Raw genomic sequence first — 24,456 nt, forward strand, 5'->3', positions numbered from 1 at the left:
CGATATGTTTGGAGAGATTAAAGTCATTTAGATTAAAACATGGAAAGAAGCCCAGCTATTTTGACTGTCACAGACAATTTTTACCGATAAATCATACATTCAGAAGGAATAAAAAAGAGTTCATGAAGAATAGGACTGAAAGAACACGTCCACCATTGAGGTTGACCGGCGATCAAATTTGGGAGCGGGTGCAGGACTTTCCAACTGTTGTTCAGAACCCTCATGACACGACTTTTGTGTACGGAAGTACACATAAGTGGACAAAACGCAGTATATTTTGGGATCTACCATATTGGAAGGCCCATCTTATTCATCATAATCTTGACGTCATGCACATAGAAAAGAATGTTTTCAACAATGTCATAAATACTGTGATGGATGTCAACGGAAAAACAAAAGACAACTTGAACGCAAGAAAAGATATGAGAGATATTTGTGATCGATCAACACTAGATGTGGATGCAAGCAGCAGGGGACCAAAATCAAAAGCAGTTTATACATTGAATAAGGAGCAGAGGCGAGTTGTTTGTCAATGGTTGAAATCTGTGCGGTTTCCTGATGGATATGCTTCGAACCTCGGAAGATGTGTTGATTTGAATGAATGCAAGTTGACAGGTTTGAAGAGTCATGATTGTCACATATTGATGGAAAGACTAATTCCAATAGCTTTCAAGGAAGTTCTACCGAATTTTTGTTTGGGGCTCCATTACAGAGTTAAGCAATTTCCTGTATGATAATTGCTCGACAGTGTTAAAAGCATCGCACATTGACAAACTAGAGAGAGATATTCCAATTATTCTTTGCAACTTAGAAAGGATATTTCCTCCATCATTTTTTGATTCGATGGAGCATCTCTTAGTTCACTTGCCTTATGAGGCCAAAGTTGCAGGTCCCGTACAATTTCGATGGATGTATCCATTTGAGAGGTAAAATTTTTTTTTAAAATAAAGTTCAAATTACTTTATTATATATTATGTTCCGATAACCTTTTTTCTATTGCAACTAGATTCTTATATCATTTGAAGAAAAACGTGAAGAATAAGGTACGTGTTGAAGTTTCAATTTGTAATGCATATCTTGTGGAAGAAGTGACAACATTTGCATCATACTATTTTGAGCCGCACGTGCAGTGCAAGAGGCGGAGAGCAGGCAGAAATGATGAGGGCCCCATTGATCCCAATTGCAAAGCATTCTCTATTTTCAATTATCTGGGTCGACCAAGCGGCGCATGTCAATCTCGTTACCTAACAGGCGAAGAATTGCATGCAGCCCATACATATATTTTACTGAACTGCCCAGAAGTTGAGCCATATTTCGAGTAAGTGTAAATTTTCAAATATATATATTGTGTGTCAAATATTTGCTAATATATAAATGGTATTTATTACTAGGATTTTCCAAACTTCAATGTATGGACTACCACAAAATGAGTTTGACCGTATGTGCGACGAACAATTTGCAGCATGGTTCAAAACATATGTAAGTTGCCTATGGACCGTTCACTTGCCTTATTAAAATTTTATACATCATTTATTGAAATATATATTATTGACTTTGCGTGTGTAACCTTAGGTTCACAATATCCATGATGAACTTGGAGAGCAAGGATTGCTATATTATCTGTCATGGGGTCCACAGTTAAGAGTGCGGAGTTGGCTAACATATTTCATAAATAGATATAATTTTCACACTCAAGAATATGGAATGGGAAAAGCCACAATGAATAGTGGTGTGTCTATTCGGTCATCCAATGGTGGCAGTTCAAAAGATGATTTTTATGGATTGTTGGATGAAATCATAGAGATAGAGTACCCTGGACCATTAATGATGCGGGTTGTGTTATTTAAGTGCAAGTGGTTCGACCCCGTCAAAGGAATGAAGGTGCATACGAAGTTTAATTTGGTTGAAATAAATCACAAGAAAATGTATATGAAATATGAACCATTTGTCTTGGCACAACAAGCAATTCAAGTATGTTATGCATCATATCCTAGTTTGAAACGTGATAAAGCTGATTGGTGGGCTGTATGTAAAATCAAAGTACGGAGAAAAATCGAGGAACACTGGAAGGATAGAGCCTATCAACAAGAGGAAGTTTGTAACACGGTTGAAACTGAGGAATATAACATTCCAACTTTACGAGATCCATGTGGAGCTATGATAGATGTGGATCCAACAGAAATTTGTGAATTAAATGTACAAGACTGTTCAGAATCTGATTTTGAGACAGATGATGAAGACGAAGAGCAAGACGAAGACGAATTGGAAGACGAAGATGAAGACGAAGACGAAGACGAAGATTAAAATTTTTGTGACAAAACACTAATGATGTGTAATTATTATTGCGACAAGTGTTATTTTGGTTGTCATAATTATTATTATTGTTCTTGTTATTATTGTTATTGTTATTAACATTATTGTTGTTGTTATTACTGTTGTTGTCGCTTATTCTTCTTAATTTAATTGATCGTCGGAAAATTTGTCGCTAAATGACGACAAGTCAAATATTATTCGTGCGATGACATTTGCAATATTATACTTTCCATTCGATTTGGATCGTCGCTAATTTCGTCGCCCATTTTACGACAACAACTTAATCGTGGTTACTGTAGATCGAAGAATTATTGACGGACCAAAAAATTCATGGCAATTGTTCGAATCCGTCGCAAAATTTGCGATGGATTCGAAAATGTCCTTTATTTTTGGAATCCGAAATAAATCTGTGGGAAATTTGGGACGGAAAAATATTGTCTGTCGCAAAATTATGGATGGAAAAAAATACGTCGCAAATTTGCGACGGACACAACAAAGTCCGTCGCAAATTTGCGATGGACCAAAAATAATGTCCGTCGCAAATTTAAGACGGGAAAAAGTTTTCGACGGAAATTTGCGACGGACAAAAACGTCCGTCGCAAATTTGCGACCAACATAATGTCCGTCGCAAATTTGCGACGGATCAAAAAATGTCCGTCGCAAATTTTCGACGGACCAACATCATGTCCGTCGCAAATTTGCGATGGACACAACAAAGTCCGTCGCAAATTTGCGACGGGAAAAAAAATTGCGTCGCAAATTTGCGACGGACCAAAATAATGTCCGTCGCAAATTTGGGACAGGAAAAAAAAATTCCCTAAAAAATTTGTGACGGACAATAAAAGTCCGTCGCAAATTTGGGATGGGAAAAAATTCCCTCCCAAATTTGCGACGGACAGAAAAGTCCGTCGCAAATTTGCGACGGATAAAAATGTCCGTCGCAAATTTGCGACGGACTATTTCACGTTCGTCGCAAATTTACGACGGAAAAAAGGTTCGTCGTAAATTTAGGACGGGAAAAAAAAATTCCCTCCCAAATTTGCGACGGACTATTTTGTCCGTTGGAAATTTGCGACGGGAAAAAAAGTCCGTCGCAAATTTGCGACGGGAAAAAAAGTCCGTCGCAAATTTGCGACGGACAACTACCGTCCGTCGCAAATTTGCTTTCCCACCTGCATGCGCATGTGCCCCCGTCAGCTTTTCTTCTCTGACAATTTTTGTTGTCTTCCTCCTCTTTGCGACGGACGAAAAATGTCCGTCGCAAATTTGCGACGGACGTACCTTTCCGGTGACTCCGTCGCAAATTTGCGACGAACGGGAGTTGTCCATCGCAAATTTGCGACGGACAAAACCGGAAATGTGCATCCGTCGCAAATTTGCGACGGACGCACCTTTCAGGTGACTCTTTCGAAAATTTGCGACGGACAACTCTCGTCCGTCGCAAATTTGCTTTCCCGCCTGCACGCGCACGTGCCCCCGTCAGCTTTTCTTCTCTCACAATTTTTGTTGTCTTCCTCCTCCTCCTCTTCTTCTTCTTCGTCTTCCTGTGGGTTGTCCTCGCCGAGTGCACTGATCCGCCGCCGCAGCCGCCGTCGCCCTCGTTGCCGCCATCGCCGCAGCCGCCGTCGCCGCCGTCCCCGTCGTGCTGCCTCCGCCCGCGGTGGGGTAACCGCTCGCCGCTCCTCGCTCGCCCGCTCGCCGGCTTGTAAATTTGCCCGCACTGAGCCGCTGCCGCCAGCCTCGCGAGCTTGGCGTCGCGCCCGCCCCGCAACCCAACCGTCGCCGCCCGCCTCGCCGAGCTCCCCTGTCGCCACCCAAAGATCCGCCCAGCCTCCCCGAGCTCGCCGTCCCGCCCGCCTCGCCGCCAAAGGTGCCGCCTCACCGCCGCCAGCCTCGCGAGCTCGCTCGCCAAATGTCGCCGTCCGTCCCTCGCGAGCTCGGGCCGTCGCTCCCGGCCCCGCCACCTAAGGTCCTCGCCGCGCCCCTCGCCGGCCCATCCGCTGGCCGCCCGGCCTCGCTGTCGTCCTTGCCTTGCCGCCGTCGGCCCGCCGCGTCGCCCGCCGCCCTGCCGCCGCCACCCAGCCGCCAGTCGAAACCCGTGTCGAGCCCGCCACTATTAACTAGGCCAAAATCTAATTATTGTTGGGTTTTTCTTGGCCTTGAACCAAGTAAGCAACTCTCTAAATCCTACCTACTATAATGAGTATTAATCGGACTTGTTTACGGATTGTTTAGTGTTTGATTAGTTAGCTAAGTTAGGGGTCGATTTCAGGATTACATGTGGCTTTGATCGATGTTCGACTGGTTAATTTGTCCATTATATCGCCGATTAAGCGTTTAATGATCATCGGGTGATTGATTAAGCGTTTATTCAGAAAATGCATTAAAATCGAACAATTCTGGAAAAATTTCGAAAAATTTCGTGAAAATTTAATAAAGTCATATTTTGGGAAAATGTTAAATTTGGTGAATTTTTTTTTAAAATTAAAAAAACCAAAATTTCAAAATATCACAAAATGGCAAAAAATAACTGTGGCCACCCAATTTGAGTGAAATTTAATTTTTTTAGGTGCCCGAAAAAGGAATAATAATAAAAAGGAATAATAATAAAAAATTCAAAATTTTCAAAATATTATAAAATAGCTTAAAATACCCGTGGCCACCCATTTTGAGAGAAATTGTAAATTTTTTAGGTGCACAAAAAATTTAAAAATAATAATAAAATAAACAATTGCAAAACTTCACAGAATGGCTTAGAATACATGTGGCCATCGACTTTGAGTGAAAAATAATTTTTTTTAGGTGGCCAAAAAAAATTAAATATTTAAAAAATTTGAAAACTTCACAGAATTGCTTATAATATCTGTGGCCACCCATTTTGAGTGAAATTTAAATTTTTTTTACGTCGCCAAAAAAATTAAAAATACAAAAAAATATTTCAAAACTTTACATAATGGCTTAGAATACCTGGCCACACACATAAGTGACATTTAAATTGTTTTAGGTGCCCAAAAAATTGCAAAAATAATAAATTTAATTTTATTATAAAACTTCATGGATGTTTCATGGTTGTTCTTGTACTTGATGAATTATTGTGTGGTTTGAAAGTGGATCGTCTGGTTAATTATGGCTAATGTCGGCTTACCATATCGTGCTCATATATTGATGTTTGATATCAAATTGAGTGCGATTCATAGTATATTTGTTTGTAGGTAATTGCACGTCATAAACACTCTGCATTGGCTAATTAAGAGGGAACATTTTCTGCTTGTCAACCAAAATGGTAAGCTTCGTCATGTACGTCATTATGTGTCCGTAATACGTGTTCATATTTTTTTACATATTTGTCTAACCTTCCTACTTGTCAGTATAAACGTGAAGGTCACATGCATAGAAGACCAACCTCTTTAACGGGGTCGTCCCCGGCCCTTTCCTTGTCTCCTGTCGGTTCATCTAACCTGTAACCACAATATGCTGATGGACAATATGGACACATTGGTCCTTCCTCCAATGCTCAAGAATATGTTATGGGATTTGGCCATATGCCAACTCAATCTCCTCCAGTTCCATCTCCTTTGGCTCCCTCTCCTTCCGTTCCACCTTATTATTCAGCGCAACATTCGCATAATGACGGAAACGAAGGTGAAGAAGATAACCGATTCCTGATATGCCCATTTGGAGATTCGTAAGTACTTCAATTTTTTTTTTAGTATATGTAATATTTATGACTTTCGATATGGATGTCAACTGAATTGTCGATGTTGCACAATATCCGTATGTTTGCAGATTCACGGATGCTACGTTTGTTGTGAAGGAACTGAATAAAATAGTCAAAAACTATTGGATGGGGGAGTATGTTAATTACAGAAGTGTTCCACAAGAGGTGAAAGATTTGTGGTGGAATGAGTTCAAGGTAAGTTTTAGATATTCAATTTTCTTACCAACTAAGTTTGGTGTAGTATATTGATGGTCAAGAATGATGTAAAGGGATCAGAACAGCTCTTTACTTTTCGGTACTAAAGGGACCAGATATTTTTCCCGATATGAACTTAACAAAGTCTATCGCCGAATTGTCTGGTGCATGGTAATGGATATGTGACCATCATAATAACTTTCAGTTTTGCTTGTAATGATTGCAGTGGAAGTTCAGGCGGGATGACCAGCAAGAGAATGAAGTGAGAAGAATTTTTCAGAAGAAAGTCAGTGATCACATACGAAATGTGATGAATAGAGCGAAGAGCAGGAAAGTGAAGCTGGCTTTCATTACAGCTGACAATTGGGCAGAAATTAACAGAATTTGGGAAACTGAGAAGAGTCAGCAGAATAAAAAGAATCGATCTTCCAGTTCTAGTGAAGGGTCTGCCACATATGCTGGGGGCTGTATCAATATTGGGGAGCATCGTAAACGACTGGTAAGTCTGTTAAATAAGTTATAAGTTAATTTAATTCAATCACTCATGTTTACATTTTGTAGGCACAAGAATTGGGGACGGAACCGACATTAGCAGCTACATTTGAACGCACATTTCAAAAGAAAGATAAGACGTGGATTGGCGATCGAGCAAAATCTATTAATGTATGTAAGGTTATACTTTGGGCTTTATGGAAACTAGAATGAAAACCGTCAATGCTTTTAATATTTATGGTAGATATATATATGAAGTTATTTTATTTTCATCTATATTGTTAATGTAGCAAAAATATGATGAACTTTTAGTGGCCAATGCTAGTGGTAGTGATGGTTCTGTAAGTGCGTCTGAGCCAGCAGTTGACAGTGTGCCATTATGGGTGGAGGTAACGGGTAGGGTGAAAAAAGGAAAAATATTTGGGATGGGATCCTTATCAAGGATGTTCATGCCGAATCAAGCTGGAACTTCATCATCCAATGCGACTGGTCGAAGGAGGACACAACATGACGAGCAATTGACCCAAGAAGTAAACCAACTGAAAAATATAATTGTAGAGAGGGACGAAGAAATAAATGACTTGAAATAGCAAATGCAAATCGTTGTGCGACACCTCAACATTAATCGCAGTGAGGTTCCTCCTGTACCCCCTGCCAATCCAATAGGTGATGAGCACAATGATGCTGACATTGATGATGATGCTGATGATTTTCTCGGTCATTTCTAGTTAAAATTGCCAAAATCGGGGGTAAGCTTGCTTCACAATCTTATATGACATAAGTGCAGTTTCACCCAATTTGTTCCTACCCTACAATTACTTTTTGTGCACAACTTTCTTACTGACAAGTTGAACGATCTAATTTTTCCTATGTGACAGAAATACGGTTTACAAGGGTGAAAAAACGATAGTGAATGTCAAAGTTGACTCATACTCATATGTAAGAACATTGATGTTCGTTCTGAAACGTTTTTTTGTTAATCCTCTTACTTATTTTTTTATACCTAGTTCCACATCTATGCATAAGCACTTCTTTTATATTCTTGACTGATTGAATATCTTTATTTATGTATCTACATTTCATCAGGTGTCGACAAAAGTGACTGCTTTTGGTGTCCTGCCGAGTACCACAGCTGCCCAATCTTGTGTCTGGTTTGTCGATTTTTCGTTTTCTAAGCAGAATCTATGGTTGTCCCGCCTCCTATGAATGTTTTGAATGTATTATAAGATTTGATATCAAATATCATCGTGTCAGGTTTTGCAACTTTGCATATATCATTATTTTTTGCGAACTAGCATCTTTCCTTCAGTTACATTTTTCAATTATATGGCATTGTGTTTGGTTTGTTCGTTTTCTGTTTCTGAAGCGGAATCTATGGTTTTCTCATGTCCTTTGATTGTTTTCAATGTATTACATGATGTTCATTAATGCGTAGAAATTGATATGGACAAGATTTGATGGCCGAAATGCTGTAAAATTTGCGACGAATATTTATATACGAATTTTGCGACCATTACAGTTCGTGGCTAATTTGCGACGACTAAATAGCGACGAATCAAGTTCGTGCCTAATTTCCGTCCAATACATTTTGAGACGAATTTTGCGACGGATTTTGCTACGGATTTCGCGACGAATTTTGCGACGAATAAAGTTCGTGACTAATTTGTGACGAATTATTTGCGACGGATTTTGCGACGAATTTTGCCACGAATTTTGCCACGAAATTTGCAACGAATTTTGCGACGAATTTTGCCAAGAATTTTGCCACGAATTTTGCGACAAATTTTGTGACGAAATTTGCGACGAACTTTGTGACGGATAGTGTTCGTGGCTAGTTTGCGACGAATTTTTTTTCCGTCGCAAAAATTTGCGACGACCTAGTAGCGACGGAATTTTTTCCGTCGCTAAATTCGTCGCAAAAACGATTTGCGACGGATTTTTGCGATTTTTTCGTCGCAAAATAAGTCGCAAAAAACATGGTTTTTTGTAGTGGGAAAGCAGGCCGATATGTCTTCAATGCCATTATGGATCATATGACTCGGGACCACCCTCTTCCGATGTGCATTCGTTTGCATGTTCAATTCGATCGAAAATCGAGTGGCCACGAATTCGAAACCTTCCCAATTAGTGGAATCCACCCACCTTTCGAGCTATCATCATTGTCATTATCATGCACATTAAATCGACCTAGAAAATCATGGATATAGATACGAAAATCTAAAGGTATTTATATTTCCTCAAGGCTCATTTGTAAAATTGAATCAAACGGTACCGAAGTTGTGGACCCAACGCAAGAGCACTAGTGTAGAGTTACGTGTGAATGTTGGAAATGGAGGGGCATAGAATAGTGCAAAGAAAGAGGGTTGCACGAGAGGCGCGGAGGTGATGGGCTCATTGGGCTGGATTGGCATGTGATTCTTGCCCCGTATCAATCACTTGGCTTTTGACCAAAAAAAAAAAAAAATCTCTTGGCTTACAACTTTCTTGGGATTTCATCGTTTCTCTCTCTATTTCTCTCAGCCACGAAAAATATTTATTATGCCCTTCTTTTTCATTTATCATTTTCATTTTGATTTAGCAAAAATGACGTAAATAGTCCCATAAATTTTGACATGATGTATCCCCGAATTTTAACCCAATTTGTAATTTTTTTGATACATGTTTAACTAAGTCCTTCAATTATATGAAAAATGTTCAATGTGGTCTCTGAATTAATTAAAGAACTATATTAAATATAGTTCATGGATTATATTGAACATGTACCAAAAGTCCAGAGACCATATTGAACAAATCAAAAATTTTGTTATCATATTGAATATTAAGTTAAAGTTCAGAAATTATATTGAATAAATTAAAAGTTCATGAATTACTTTACGCGTTACGTCGAAATCTATTTATCTCGTTATCCCTTTGATTTACTGATGTTTTTTTGTTTTACTTTTTGACCATTTTGGCCATAAAAATCATTGTCAGCCGGCGCACGCCAATTCACGCACCTCTCCTGACACGACAAGTCCGCACTCACCCAACAAAAAATAAAAAAAAAATCAGCCCCCCACCCCTCAAAAAAGCGCGAATCCGCAATCTGACCTGTAAATTTGGGACTCGCCAACATGGTAAATAACCAGAATTTATTTTCGCAAAAATTATAAAGAAAAAAAATGCGCAGCGCTAGCGAATCATCATACCAAATCTTCTCATGGATCCATCTTTGTCTCCTGTGAACAAGAATTCAATGGAGAATTCAATGGAGAATGATGACATAAAATAGGCTTAATATGTAACGTGATTCTTGAACTTTACTTTAAATGTTCGATATCGTCTATGAACTTTTAAATTGTTCAGCGTGATCCCTAAATTTTTTGTACGTGATCAGTTTAGTCCCTAGCCTATATGAAAGATGTTCAATGTCACATTGAACATTAAGTCAAAATTTACGGATCATATTTTACGTTGAGCGAAAGCTCGTGAATCATCTGTATCATTTTCCCAGTTCAAAGTGCCGGAACAAAGGGAGCCTACAAAGTTCAATACGTCGCTGTAATTGTCGTGCCATGTATAATCGATAATTCACATATCGAAATATTTATTTTTCGAATGGGGTTATTCATTAAAAAACCACCCGCGATAAAAATGCTTCTTCCCTTATCTCTTTTTTTTTTTCTATAAATGAAAGTAATATGAAAGGAGAAGCAAGAGAGGATGAGGAGGGGGGGGGCGAGCGTGGGGTCACGGATTCCCAACGCGAATATCTCGAGAAAGATCCTCTCCGCCTCACGTTTCCATATGACCCTTCTGGCTTGCCCCCGGGTGGGGGAGGACACGTGGCAGCGACCCAGAAGGGCGTCGCTTCTTGTGGCCTCCATTTTTTCCCCAGCCGAAATTTCCTATTTTCTTATTTTTAAATTCCCTTTATTATTTTTTCTTTTCTCGGGAATTTCTCGTGTCTGGGGGTCGGCGTTATCGAATTTTCGTGGTGCGGAGCAACTGGAGTTTTGTCTCCTCCAGAAAAATCCTTCGCCCCCCCTCCTCGAAAAAGTGGCCTCCACGGTTATGATTGAGCATTGACCGCCCCTAAAGAAGGAAAAAAAAAAAAAGTGAAAAAAACAAAAGAAGAAGAAGAAGAAGGATCGCGAATTTAAAGTCACTGGTGACTTTTTGTGTGTACTTCTTCATTGGCATTTTGGTTGGACCTCGCCCTCCGCCGTAATGGATGTTGTAACCATCACAAAGGACGCCCCTTCGTATACATATCATCCGCGCGGGCCTCGATAGCCGGGCTTCCGCGCCCGTGCCCTCGAACGACGCGATGGAATCACCTGAACGATGGGTTTGCCATGAGTTTTGACCCCGAATTGATTTCGCGGAACGATGGGTTTTTCCCGGAATTCCTTAGGGCCGCGTCCTATGGATCGGTTCCTATTCGATTGTTTCGTCGCTCGGGACCAGAAAAGATAAAATGTGGAAAAAAAGGGGAAAAAGAATGGATAAATTGAATTTATCCGATTGGCATGGTGATGCATGTCCAAGACATAGATTAGAAAGAAAAAAAAAATCAATGTCGATATCTATAGGTGGATCTTCTTCGGGCGTATTACGGATAAAACTTGCGTTTTTATCCACCCAAACCTTTGAAGAAGAAGATACGGCATGTAAACAAAGGCCGCGAGCTGCGCTGAAGCGGCGCGGCGGCAGATCGTGAGGTGGCGAAAAAGCGTAGGAGGGTACCGCCGCCCGCTGCTGCGATGGGAGTCGCACACAAACGAACAATCCACCACTCCGATATTTTGCCCCGCTTCCTTCTTCTTCTTTTTTATTTTATTTTGTTTTATTTTTTATGGTGAGATCATATGACCATTCGACATCGACACTTTGGACGAGACACGTTGCTGATTCAAACGAGATTTACTTTGGATCATGCATCTGACCGCACGATCTATCTCCCGGAGATAATTTAAACACGTTAATCAACGACGACCTGACCGCTTAACCTACCAAATACGTACGGCTTTTCAATTACATCTACAGCCGGTGTTTTTTTCAAATGAGGATTGGTCGGACTTCCTGTTCGTTAGTCGAGCTGCTCAGTTTCGGGTAGAGATAATTGTCTATTCATGCCAAGGTGAGCACTCAAAAACTCCGTACAAAGCATTCTTACATCTGTAAAAGAGTGTGTCGTGGATTTTCTTAGGTTTTCGACAAACTTCTTTTAGGCGGAGCACCATCACTTTTGGAAATTTATCCTGTCCAATCTTCAAGCCCGTGTAACTTTAATATATGGGTCACCAAAAGCCATGACTCGAGAATAGATTTTGTCCGACAGATACATCTCATTGCAGCAATTCGTGAAACGGTTGAACTGGTTAGAGATGGGATTTTTCACTGTATAAAACTAATTGAGATGCACGCCACGTCAACGGTATGATCGATTAAGTATGTTACGCCCAAAAAGCGCATAAAATGCTTTCTCCCACTTGCAATGGAAGATCCTTTATCTCGATATTATTTTGAGTGAAAGTTGATGAGGTTCGACACCAGTAAGATAACTTGATGGCATTCGAGTAAGGCACTAAATATTGCACCGTCCCTCCCTTTGAGAGAGCACACTCCACGCGCTCATGTGGGCCTTTGATCCTAAAATGGTTCCTAGATTCCCTTTCATGAGGAAGAGAAATCCATTTATCTTGTAGTTTCAATTCTTATGTGAACGTAATCAGTCGAACGATTGATTTCAAATTATGTATATTGCGAAAATCTCACCTATTTCAAATCAAGGAAAAGTCGAAGTTAGGGGATGAGCGACTAAACCGATTCGACCTCGAAATCGAATCAAGTTGGCCTTACCCGGTCGATTCAAAGCTGATTCACATGAGGACTAGTTCGATTTCCGACCTTGAACTGATCCATTCTACCTGGGAACTTGCCTTAGTTTCAAACTGGCTAAAAGGCCGGTTCTTGGGTTAGTTACGTTTTGAGCCCGTTTCAAAACCAAATCCTACAAGTCTCACAATCGAGAACTTCTGCTTAAAAAGAAAACAGTGTCGAGCTTTCCAAAAGCTATTACGATGTCCTAATGTGAGAGCTTTTGCAAAAATAACGCTGCATATGGCGGGGCAATGAAATAAAAGGGCGAAAAAGAAGAAGAAAGTTAGTCGATTCCAAATCGTACCGGTTCGATTACCGATTCAAAAAAATCGAGAATCGATCCTAACAAGATATGCCCTTCCATGTAAGGGCCTTGATTAAGTCATGAACCCGACTTCCCGTTGCCCTTCCTCCTGGCCGTACCGGCGCATCACATCCTCCGTTTTGTACCGTCGAAGACACGAACCTTAAAAAACCGATGACTCCCCTCTCTCGCTTTTCGAAGTTTAGGTGGACCCGAGAAATTCCGGGTCACGGCTCACACGCGAGCCACCCATCGCGGCAGCACCAGCGCGCGCCGCTCCAGCCGGTAGCGGGTGGCCAGCACGGCGAGTACGCAAACGATTCCCCCTACTCGCGCGTGGAAGCCGACAAAGCTCCGCCACGAATCCTGTCCACGCGTTTGTTTCGCCCCCACAAAATCCTCATTCCTCGCCTAACTGTCTTCTCATCATATCTCTCGTATCTTCCACAACCCCCCAAAAAAAATAACAACAAAACACCAAAAAGAAAATAAAAATAAATTTACATTTTTGGCGCCCTATCTTCGTTTTAGATTATATCATCTAAAATAACTTTATTAGCATAACAGTGCGAGGGTCATGATAATTTATTATTTATTTATTTTTATCTAAAGTTAATCTCACGGTGGAGTACGGATAATTTTCTTTTTCGGAAATAAACAGAAAAAGGGAACCCCCGAGGGCCAAGTGTGCAGAAATAGGTGGGACGGGAGGTGGGAGAGCCCCACGGGTCGCCACGTGTCCCCCCCGGCCGTGCATTCTCAGCCACAAGGTCCCTGCCTCCTTCTGGAATTTTCCATCCGGCACCTAAAATCTTTTTTCCCCCCGGGAAAAAAAAAAAAAGAAAGAAAGAAAAAAAAATCAAACCAACCCCAAATCCGACGTGTCGCCTCCGCTTTTCTGTACATCGTCCCTCCAAAATCGAACTCGTCCTCCATTTTCTCCTTCTCCTTCTCCTTCTTCTTCCTCGCGGAGCTTCTTCTGATTTCTCTCCCCTCTTCTCTCGCTCTCGCTCGCGGCGCCGCGATTGGTCTCGCTTCGGGTTTCGTCCCCGGCGCTCTTCCCTTTCGACTCTCCGGCGAACTTCCGCCGGTCTCGGCGAGAGAGAGAGAGAGAGGCGGAGGCGGAGAGGCGGGGCTCGGTCTCTGTGTTCCCGTGGGATTCGGAGCGAAATCTGGTTCTGCGGGGAGCTTTCCGTCGCTCGCCGACGCGGCTTCCGTTCCTTTCCTCGGGAAAGATCGATTCGGAGGGGGGCGGGGGGCCCTTCTGCGGTCGGTAAGTGCGTGCTTCGGCTCTGATTCGGTTCTTCTCAATGCGGCGAGCGAGATGATTTCGTTTTGATAAGCGGGGATTGGAATCTCGAATTGCGTGGCCGCGAGAGAGTTCGATAGATCTGCGGAGAATTTCCGTTGGTTCCCGCCGTTTGATGATTTCGCGCGGTGTTCTGGAATTTGCTCTGAACTGGGTGCGGTGTTGTTTGTTTGTTTTTTGTCTTCTCTCTCTCCTCAGGGCACGGTTCTGGACTTTGGCTGCAATGGCTGGCGAGGTAAGCAACGCGCACGAGTCGAAATCTGAAACATTCTTGTCTCTGTTGTATGTTTGAGGCGAAACTGGTTTTGGCTTTTAGGGGGAAAGAGTTGGTTGCTTATCCCCCCCAGAAAGCAGAGAATGAAGTAGAAATTAGCTTAATTTCTGGAGAGTAGAGGTTATGCTTATCAGATTTTTCACTCGGGCGACCCTGTTGTGATTCGATGGTGTATTTCCGATCGCATGTTCCGAATTTAGAGCCCACCTTGAACTATTGGTCATGTCGATTTTAATTCACGGTTTTGCGGCATCTTTAACCCTGTTTGCCCGCAAGTTGGATTATAGAATGGACGTTTGAAAGAGTTGACTTGAGTTGATTGATGAGACGAGCTCTTTATTTTTTGTGAAAATTTTTCAGTTAGTGATTTCGATTAGTCTGGCTAGCTTATATGGTTCTCTTTTTCGGTAGGTGTTAGCCTGAAGTTCACTTTTGTGACCTGAGTAGCGAGATTGTTGGAATTGGAAACCCTCCCTATTTCCTTTTCTATCTTTGTGTTTTTATCTGTGATTCTCTGTTCCTTTGCATCCTAATATAAATCAGTTCGTCAATCAGGAATCTTCATCCTAATTTGTTCAAAGTGGATATAGGCACAGAATGAGGGTGCAGCGTCAAGTGCCTCGTTAACGATTCCCAATCGTTCTTCCAATGTTGGGTCACAATTGGAAGCTGTGGATAATCTGAAAGAGCTGCAAGCCCTGGAAAATGACCAGACTACTAAGGTAGTTCCATTCAGAAGTTACATTCGTTGTAATATCGAAAATGTGTTTCCAGGAACGACATGTTCATTGGTTTTGACCGAGTTTCTTTCTGTTTCTGTTAGGTGAGGAAGCCTTACACCATCACCAAGCAAAGAGAGAAATGGACAGACGAAGAGCATGAGAGGTTCCTCGAAGCTTTAAAACTGTATGGCCGCGGTTGGCGACAGATAGAAGGTAATATTTCTATATGCCTCTTTTATCTTCTGAACCTGCAATTTTGTAGATCAGTTTTCCAGTGTATTTACTATAGCATGTACGCAGAGCATGTAGGAACCAAAACTGCGGTTCAGATACGAAGCCATGCCCAAAAGTTCTTCTCTAAGGTGGAAAGCTCATGTTTCAGTTTGTAATTTGTTTATGCAAGTGCATGCAAAGGTTTTAAGCTTTGGCAATCAGAAAACTCTATGTTGAGAATACATGTATGTGTTTTTTCTTTTTCTCCCTTGGAATAGGTAATTGTTGCTTAAACATTTTTGTTATGCTGGTTTCCTTTCTTCCAGGTTGCTCGCGGGGTAAGTAGCAGCAGCGAGGGTGCAATTAAACCAATTGAAATACCTCCTCCACGGCCAAAGCGGAAGCCAATGCATCCATATCCACGTAAATCTGTTGATTCTAAGGAAGTGAAACTGTCCTATCAACAAGAGAGGTCTCCATCTCCAACATCTTCGGTAGCAGAGGAGAACACTGGATCTCCTACTTCAGTTTTGTCTGCTCATGGTTCAGACATGCTAGGATCTGCAGCTTTGCATCAACAAAACAGATGCTCTTCGCCGACTTCATGTACCACTGATGTACCCTCTATCGGTCTAGTTGCTATTGAGAAGCAACCTGACTCATTCAAAGAAGAAGATAAAGGTTGTCTCTCCTCAGCTCAGATGCCCGGTGGTTTGACCTTGGGAAATTTACCTACAATGGTACAGTAAAATCTCAGCTTTCAACTAGTTTACTTCCTTTTTAGATGACCGCGGGATTATGACTTTGTTTTTTGTGATCTTGATCGTAATTTTTCCAGAATTGTGATTTAAGTTCCAAAAACACTTCATCTCCTGAGGGAAATGGAGGAACTGAAGCACCCTTCATCAAGCTCTTTGGAAGGACTGTTTTGGTCACTGAAATCCAAAAAACAGACCATCCAGATGCGGGCATTAAAAAATCACCTGCACAGAAGACTGGTGAAGAAGATTCGGTTACTGAGGATGAGGGAGTTGGTAAATCTCTATCTTCAAAAGAATTTGACACGCAGTTATTTCTTGGACTAGCTTGTGGTAACAATGGATCCTTGCGCTTTGCTGCCCATGTTGCTCCTGCCGTGAAACTTCAGAAAGAGGATGGTGAACCTTCACAGCTCACTTCTGATTGTTTCTTGCAGTGGTGGCCTCTGTACCAAGGTCCACCATTCATCTATTTCACGCCTTTTGACTCAACCTTGATTCAAGGACCTTCAGATTCTCACAAGGATCAAAAGATGGAAGTAGAGGAAATCTTCAAAGAAAGATCCAGCGAATCAAACACGGTAGCAGACAACATAGAAGGACATGGCGATAATAATGTAGATAACAATGCAGATGGTGTTTTTCCCAAGTGCCAAAAACACTTGGAGCAGAGAACTCACCCTGGCGACTGCAAGAAAGGTTTTGTGCCTTACAAAAGATGCTTAGCTGAGAGAGATGTCAAGTCTCCAGTAATTGTTTGTGAAGAACGCCAGGCACAACGAACCAAGGTGTGTTCATAGCACTGCCTACTCAGGTAAGACACAATCTTATCTGGTAGCGTAGAACCTGTTTATAACTGATCAGCATGATCCTTGAGCTCCCTCTGCTCCACAATTGTGTAATATTCCTCTGCGTACGAGGGGGTCGGCGACGAAGTTCACATAATTGTTTTAACTTCTAAGTTAAGCATGTCTGATCATTTCGAAAGAATGATTGGCCGTCAGTATCAACCGGAGCCTCACCATCGTCTTCTGACCTTTTCCATTGATGCTTAAGTAATTGTAACCTTTGCTGCTAAAAAGCATCTCCTCTTTTGGGTTTTAGAAACGATCGCTGCGATTTTGTAATCTTGGACTGAATTTTCTTTTATCATTTTTTGACGGAATAAGACTCCGTTTATTCGAAACCGTCATGTGCTATGCTTCAGCTCAAGATTGTGGAGACTCTATTTTGACTATAATTCTCTATACAATTCTGGATCTGATGTCGTTGGCTGCTGGTTCCAATAGTTATAGGTTCTTTTGTGCTTTTAGCTGGGGCATTTCATGCTTCATGTTTTCACCATCCCCTAGATGTTTGATCAAAGTGACTTGGGATCTCCATTTGTTATCTTTTATTCCAAATAAGAAACTGGTATGACATACGTGCATTTTGAAATTGAAACCTTAAGTAGCTCTTGTGAGATGGCGCAAAAGCAGAGATATCCGTATTGGCTAGACGCGGTACGACGTAGAACGAGTAAGTCTTAGCCACTTCACATGCATTGGGTGAGACCAGTTAGATTTAGATTATTGGGTTCATCGTAGATTACAAGCCTCAGGCAAGATTTCATCCCAAAACCTATGACTTGCCGATGCTCTGAGTCGACTACGTTGTTTCGGGATCACTTGTCTAGGGTCCTAGCCTCTTCGTAGTTCTCTTCTTTCTTCCTTCTTTGCGTCGAATTTCCCCGAGTATTAGTCCTATTCATCATAGTGCCCAGTAAGAGATGGGCCATTTGTGTGGTTGCGTGCCCAAAGAAACCATTGTTGGCAGACCAGTACGTCAGGCCTTATCCAATTCCAATCGCCATCAAAGTGCGAGTCTCTCATGACCTCGCTACGGGGAAAACGAATTCGAAACTGAATGGCAATTAGCGAGTGTGTAGCAACAACTTGTACTCCCCAAAAAGTAATAAGCTAAGGTAGAAGAAAGATTTACAAATCCCGTGGCTTATTATGTATAAGTGAAGTAATGCTCATCGCGTTATTCACCGCCAACCATGTACCGATATCGATAGCTCGGCCTTCAAACTTGTGAATGCCTTCCCGTTAGAGCGTAGAGACTTCCTCTGATCCATCCTTTGGAGCAGTGCTCGATGAGTACCATGCGTCGTCCGTGATGAACTGCATCCACGAGTCGTCCTTTTCCTCCTCGTCGATGCACGAGGACTGCCCGAGGAGCGTGTCGGGCGACATCGTCTCATAGTCGTTCATCAACCCCCGCGAGGTCTCTATCGAGGCCGAGCTGGATTGCCCGGCTGGCTCTTCCCCTTCAGCACACATCCCGTTTTTCTTGAACACGCGACACAATGCGTAAGAATCCTGCATGAACAAAAGGAGATTACTAAGTTTAAGAGTAGGCATGCCCATCTCATCTAACAATGCACATGAGCTTGGCTTACATGTATCAAGTGCGTCTAATAATTTTATGTGCCCGCTAAGGCATTAACACTGTTCTTTCCTCGAGGATTAAATACTAAATAGAAATATCTCCCATACATCGGCTGAGGGTATTATTGAACTCTTTGTTCCCAGGTTTACGATCTATTCGATTGAAATGTTAGAAAATGTGGAGAAGGAAAGACCTGACGCCATCCAAAAACCCAGTAACATTTCACAATGGAAGTTACAAGCCAAAATTCAAATTAAAGGTCAAAAGAAAGGGGGTGGTTTCTTTTATATGAAAGACAGAAATATTTCATAAAAAAGTACTAGTAAAAATACAAATGAAAGGTCAAAAGTTAGGTTTTTTTTGGACAGAAAGATGTGAAATATATACATGGGGAGAAGCGAAAAGTTAAAGAGAAACGTCCAAAAATTAAGAAGCCTTGCCATACAACATCTTCGGATGCTCTGAGGAAGTACTTCTGTCCTAAGTTTTCTAGTACCATCTAATCTAATTTAGAAATTCAAGCGTATCAAATTGGTTTGTAGCTTTGTTCATCCACGTCCATAAGTATGTGCAGGAAATCAACTCATTTCTCGTATGTTGCTCCTAGATCTTATGGCTAACACACATGTATCATGACATGATAATCTACTGTTGCGGAGTCTTGTTTTTGGTCCATGAAGAATAAAGTGTAAAGCAACCGACACCTAGTTACGTCAAGAAAAGCGATGTGAACATGCACTTTAACCATAGGGGAAAAGAGAGATGATAAAAAAAAGAAAAATATAGAGACATAGAGACAAAGAAATCCACAATTGAGATCAAAGAATGTAAGAAAAGACGAAAGGACCGAATTATTAAAATTCCCAGTCTCAAAGAGATTGGGCCATATCAAGGATCCTACTTTTGTCTCACTTGCTGGAGAAGACAAAAGTGAGGGGTAGACTTCGTCACTTGAGAGAGATGCTGACAAATGCAAGGAAGGAATATGATCGAAAGCACAGACGCGGCAATAAAGTGACTAACATCTTTAGTTCAAAGACAGAAAAAACATGGCAAAAGCCCTAATAACCCTAAGCTAAGGGCCTTTGGCATGCATAATCTCATGCACTTCCCACGTTACCTAACGTCGCGCCAATGGCAAGCCCTAAATGCAACTTTAGCTTTGTTTTGGGTCGCTGTTCTTGATGGAAAAAGAGAACTAATCAAAAGTGACAACACCTCCTTTTGTTTTTCTAGATTAGGCGTGAAGCGCAGTCCATGGTCCAGGAGAAAATTAAGGAAAAAGATAAGGGTCTCTGATTGGGGCCATCCACAACATTGGGAAGATGATCTCTTGGGTTCAAAATTCAGATATACGTAGTGTTTGTCGTGCCAAACGTGTTGTTTGGTACACCAACCTAGTCCGAGTGTCCGGGACTGCGCAGAAATGTTCATTCTGCCATCTGTTAACTATACAGAAGAGCATGACTTATCGCTGGAAGAATGTCATGTTTTGCATAAACGTAACAATGCGATTCAAGATGCGCGACACCGAATGATCGGGTTTATGCACATAACAGCAGAAGCGTCTGACTGCACTTTGCACAGTTCAAGTTCTGCGGATGTGTGGTTTCACTAAGTTTAATCCGAATGGTGCAATGGTCTGGCCGGACCTACGTCTGTACTCTTGAGTTATCAAGAACAAAGTCCAAGTGGAGGAATTCTTTCGTATTCGGAGAAACATGTGATTTTCTTCTTTTAGCAAGTGAAATCTCACTAAATAGAAAGTAGAATGTATGGTGTATGTACCGTATCCGCAATATAGATAGCTAGTTTTCGTGCACGCCCTACGCATGTGAGAAACCGTTTTCGTTACACATGCCACATAATAAACTAATGATAAATTAAATTCATTAATTTTACTTGGGCAGAAAATAATGCACTTGGCATTTTTCTCTTTTTTACCACCATATAAATTCTTCTCTTAAAAGCAAACGCCGAATAAATAGTTTGTCATTCTTTGAATAACTGAAAATTGCTCGAAATGCAATAAAAATAAAATGAGAGAAGCATTCTAAGTTTTCTCAAAATGATGAAGTTGATTATCGCATGATAATAACAATTAAGGAAATTCACCCAATTTTACCCTTCTTCTTTTTCCCTCTCCTTAAAGCTAAATGAGTTTTGCAAATAAAGAAAAAAGTGCTAAAAGAGTTACATGGGAATACAAAAGCGAGACAACTGACACTTTCAACTTAAAAACACATCGATAGATCGGAAGACTTGACCATGATGCACTGTGGTCAGACCAATTTGTTGATTTGAAACTTTGAAAGTTTCATATCGATATATAAATTGTGAAAAAAAAAACTTGTTTTGATATATGCTTATGTTTATTCGCCATCGTTCTCGATTTTAAACACAATGCAGTTTGCATGCAGAAGCTTATTGGTAAAGGGGTTTTTGATTTCAGGGTACCTGCATTCCGGACGTATCCTCGCATTCCTTGTCGTCGAGCCGGTACTCGTGCATCACCCAGTGAGTCCGAATTCCCTGAGGAGCTCGCCCTCGGTAGTAAACCAAAGTCTTCTTCATCCCGATCGCTCGGTTCTGGCACATCACCCTCCGATCTTTCCCGGTCGACTTCCAGTACCCGGCCCGCGTCGCTCGGTTGGTCCTGAACCCGTTTGGGTATTTCCGATCCCGCGGCCCGAAGAAGTACCACTCAGGGTCTCTACTCGGAAGAAACGATTTCTCTACAATAACAAAAGCTGTCGTTAGATTGTGAGCTTGGCGAATTATCAAGACATATGCTTAAAATGTACAGATATGAGAGTGTCTGCTGGTGTGTATGTTGACAGAGATGGCGTCTTCAACTTCAAGCAATATCGAATGGCACTCTAACATTTGAAATCCCCATTAATTTTGTTAGAGAGAAAGAGAGAGAGACCTGCTAATTCCCACGGTTCACATTTGTAGAGATCAACCTCAGGAATGATGTCAAGCTCGATCTCTAGGCCATTGATCTTCCTCTTGAGATAGTAGTTAACGAGCTCCTCGTCGGTCGGGTGAAACCTAAAACCGGGCGGTAAACCTATCGGCGCCATTCGTTTCTCTCTCTGTTTTCGGCTTCTCCTTCAAAACATTCACCTCAGCTTATTCTCTCTCTCTTTCTCTGTTCTCTTTTCTCTCTCACCACAACCATCATCATGGTACTTATAAAAAGGATTCAAAATCCCTTCTCTTTGATCTTCTCTCCTTCTTTTTCTCCTCTTGATGGATCGCTTTTTTTCTCTTTACAGATTCTCTTCCCAGACAAACGTTTCGCTCAAGCCCTTTTCTTTCACAAGATAACGAGAGAGGTAAAAACCGTGCATGCACCGTCCCAACTTCATATTCATTACAAGTCTTGTTATTCATGCACATATAATATCATCATAGTTAACACTATAGCTTAAAGGATAAGCCTGATTAGGGTTTGTGTGTTTGTTCAATGTCAGCATATAATACTCTCGTTAAGGGCACATTAATTGCTAATGTTTTTGGCCATCTATGCATTGTACCAGAGGCATAAATGATGGACTAGCCATACATATACCTTCTCTGGTTTGAAGTGTCTGAGAAAGAGTCAACATGATCGTATCAAATTGATTTACTAATACCATTTTGGGGAAGTTGAAGCTATCAATGTCCATACTCTTAGTCATGGGATCCGAGGACTCATCGTGAATGCGTTGCAACTAATTGTATGAGCTCGTGAGTATAGCGTTATGAGATGATATCGGGTGCAAAGCATATAAAGAACGAGGCAAATATACATGGAGTCGTGATTGCAACGAAATGATGCTAAAGATACGAATATCGGTCCTCAAAATAATATCGTAACAGATACATATGACATATATATAGCATGTTTTTATTGACTATTTGAACGTGTTCCAATTATTTAAAGAATACCCACTTCTAGTTTATCAATTTATGTATGCACATACATATATATGTTTGTGTGGATTTAAATTCTAATTCCTCATGTGCTGGAGAGTGGAGTGTTACACATGATGATTTAATTGACCAACAAAGACCCACTTGAACCCGTTTTTTAGGTGAAAAGGCAAAATCGTCATCGACAAGAAGAAAGAAGAGAGATCAGGCCCTCTTTCTTTTCTTTCTTTGTTCTTTTTTTTTGAGCAATTAATCAACTTTCTCTCTTTTTCTTTATATCTCCCCAACTTTCTACGTCATAATTGCTCAGCAAGACGATGGCTCCCATCTCTTTTTGGCTTCGAGACTTACTTTACTTTCTGATGACCTCCCACAGTCACACACTCTCTCTCTCTCTTTGTTTTCCAGGGATTTTACGGGGCTTTTACTGTTGTCCATGGAGCTCAAAAAGAGGGCCAATTGCATTCGAGATCTCCCCTTTTCTCGCCTTCAAAAATAAAATTTAACCAAGAAAAAAAATTAGATTTGGTCTGTCTTTATCGCGCTTTAGAGGATGTCAGAAACTGTCTGATGTGGTGTGGGTCAATCTCTAGTAGCAGTAGATCTCAAATCAGCTTACCCGAAAACGGATGAAAGAGGGACAGTAATTAAAGATCTGACCGTGCTAAGCAATGGAAATTAACGAAAGTCCTACGCCGTGCCGAAACATAAAAATAAACGGAAAATTTAAGGAAGGCGAAAAACGGGTTCGGGGCTCCGAATTCGCCCCGAGACCCGAAAAAAAGGGAAAATCACTTTGGGCCGGGATGGAACGATTCGCTTTTGCCGGGCGAAAATCGGATTGAGTAAGCCTGGATTTGGACATGGCCCAAAACCTAATCTGGGCCGAATTGAACATCTGGAAAGAAATGGGTGGGCCGAGTTGCCCAATTAAGCCCAACGGCCTTTAAAGTGGGCCCATGGCATGATACCAAAACGTTGCTCAAGCCGTACGATCCCCCCCCCCCCCCCCCCCCCGCTCTAGTGTCTCGATGCATCTCGAGCGTTGACGAAAATCTCAGTTTTCATAAATCAAACGAGAGAGAGAGAGAGAGATTTAGGGCCCGTTTGGTTCGACTTTGGGAGAATGCAAATACCTTTGGGCTAAAGGAATTTTCCGAAATACAAGTAGTGTTTGGTAAGTGTTTTTTTAAAATCAATTTGGGCTAAAGGACTTTTGCTAATATTTAAAAAAAAAAAAAAAACTCTGGTGGAGCTTAACCACCGGTCAATTTTGGTCGCCGGCCACCATTGACGGCCAGATTTGGGTGACGCCCGAGGTCTGGCGACCGCCGCCTGGGGTCACCGGACCTCGGGCGGCCGGGGTCGCGCGACCCGGCCCAAGCGTTGCCCGGGTCGCGCGACCCGGCGACGCCCGAGGTCCCGGCGACCCTAGGCGCGGTCGCCGGGTCGCGCGACCCCTAGGCGTCAGCCGGGTCGCGCGACCCCTAGGCAGTGGTCGTCGGGGTCGGGCTAGCCCTCAGGCGCCGGTCGCCGGACCTTGGTCTTGAAAACAATCGCGTTGCTCAAGACCCATCGAACGCGGTTGTCGTCGGAGCCTCTCGGATCACTTAACCGATGCTATCGAGTGATTGTCGAGAGAGGATTCCCATCTCCCTAGAATGCCACTTTTTCTTGGGGGATGCGGCATCGCTTTAATCTCACAATCCGGCAAACATCTTGCCATGTTATGGTCGTGCATTCTTTCGGCTTGGTTTCTTGAAATGGTTCTAACAGCGTGCGGTGCTCTTTTTCTTCGTGGGCTTCGAATTTTACCTACTTACACATAGCTCTCTCTTTCTTTGTATAAAGAAAGGGATAATTGGAAAAGCCATTCTCAACTTTATCCTCCACATCAAATGCCCTTCTCGCATTTCACAACCTAAAACTTGCTCCTCCC

General features: G+C 41.9%; 2 protein-coding genes across 3 annotated transcripts; one reads left to right on the forward strand and one right to left on the reverse strand.

Moving 5' to 3' along the window:
• The first annotated feature begins 13,883 nt into the window (after positions 1–13,883).
• LOC115690222 (uncharacterized) lies at positions 13,884–17,431 on the forward strand. Of its 2 annotated transcripts, XM_030616496.2 has the most exons (7): positions 13,884–14,160; positions 14,395–14,431; positions 15,061–15,192; positions 15,294–15,405; positions 15,493–15,554; positions 15,732–16,145; positions 16,244–17,431. In XM_030616496.2, the coding sequence occupies exons 2-7, from the start codon at positions 14,420–14,422 to the stop codon at positions 16,961–16,963; spliced, it is 1,452 nt and encodes a 483-aa protein (XP_030472356.2). In that variant the 5' UTR covers positions 13,884–14,160; positions 14,395–14,419; the 3' UTR covers positions 16,964–17,431. The 2 variants fall into 2 exon arrangements, with proteins under 2 accessions (XP_030472356.2, XP_030472355.2); XM_030616495.2 differs by having other exon boundaries at positions 14,009–14,431.
• A 656-nt stretch (positions 17,432–18,087) lies between these two features.
• On the reverse strand, positions 18,088–21,780 carry LOC115690223 (NAC domain-containing protein 54). Its single transcript, XM_030616497.2, has 3 exons — positions 21,526–21,780; positions 21,054–21,331; positions 18,088–18,526 (listed from the first exon to the last, which is right to left on the reverse strand). The coding sequence occupies exons 1-3, from the start codon at positions 21,680–21,682 to the stop codon at positions 18,254–18,256; spliced, it is 708 nt and encodes a 235-aa protein (XP_030472357.2). The 5' UTR covers positions 21,683–21,780; the 3' UTR covers positions 18,088–18,253.
• Between the last annotated feature and the right edge of the window lie 2,676 nt (positions 21,781–24,456).

Source organism: Syzygium oleosum, unplaced genomic scaffold (assembly GCF_021117445.2).
Source record: "Syzygium oleosum isolate NSW1041296 unplaced genomic scaffold, Sole_v2.1 Sole_v2.09, whole genome shotgun sequence".
NCBI lineage: Eukaryota > Viridiplantae > Streptophyta > Magnoliopsida > Myrtales > Myrtaceae > Syzygium > Syzygium oleosum.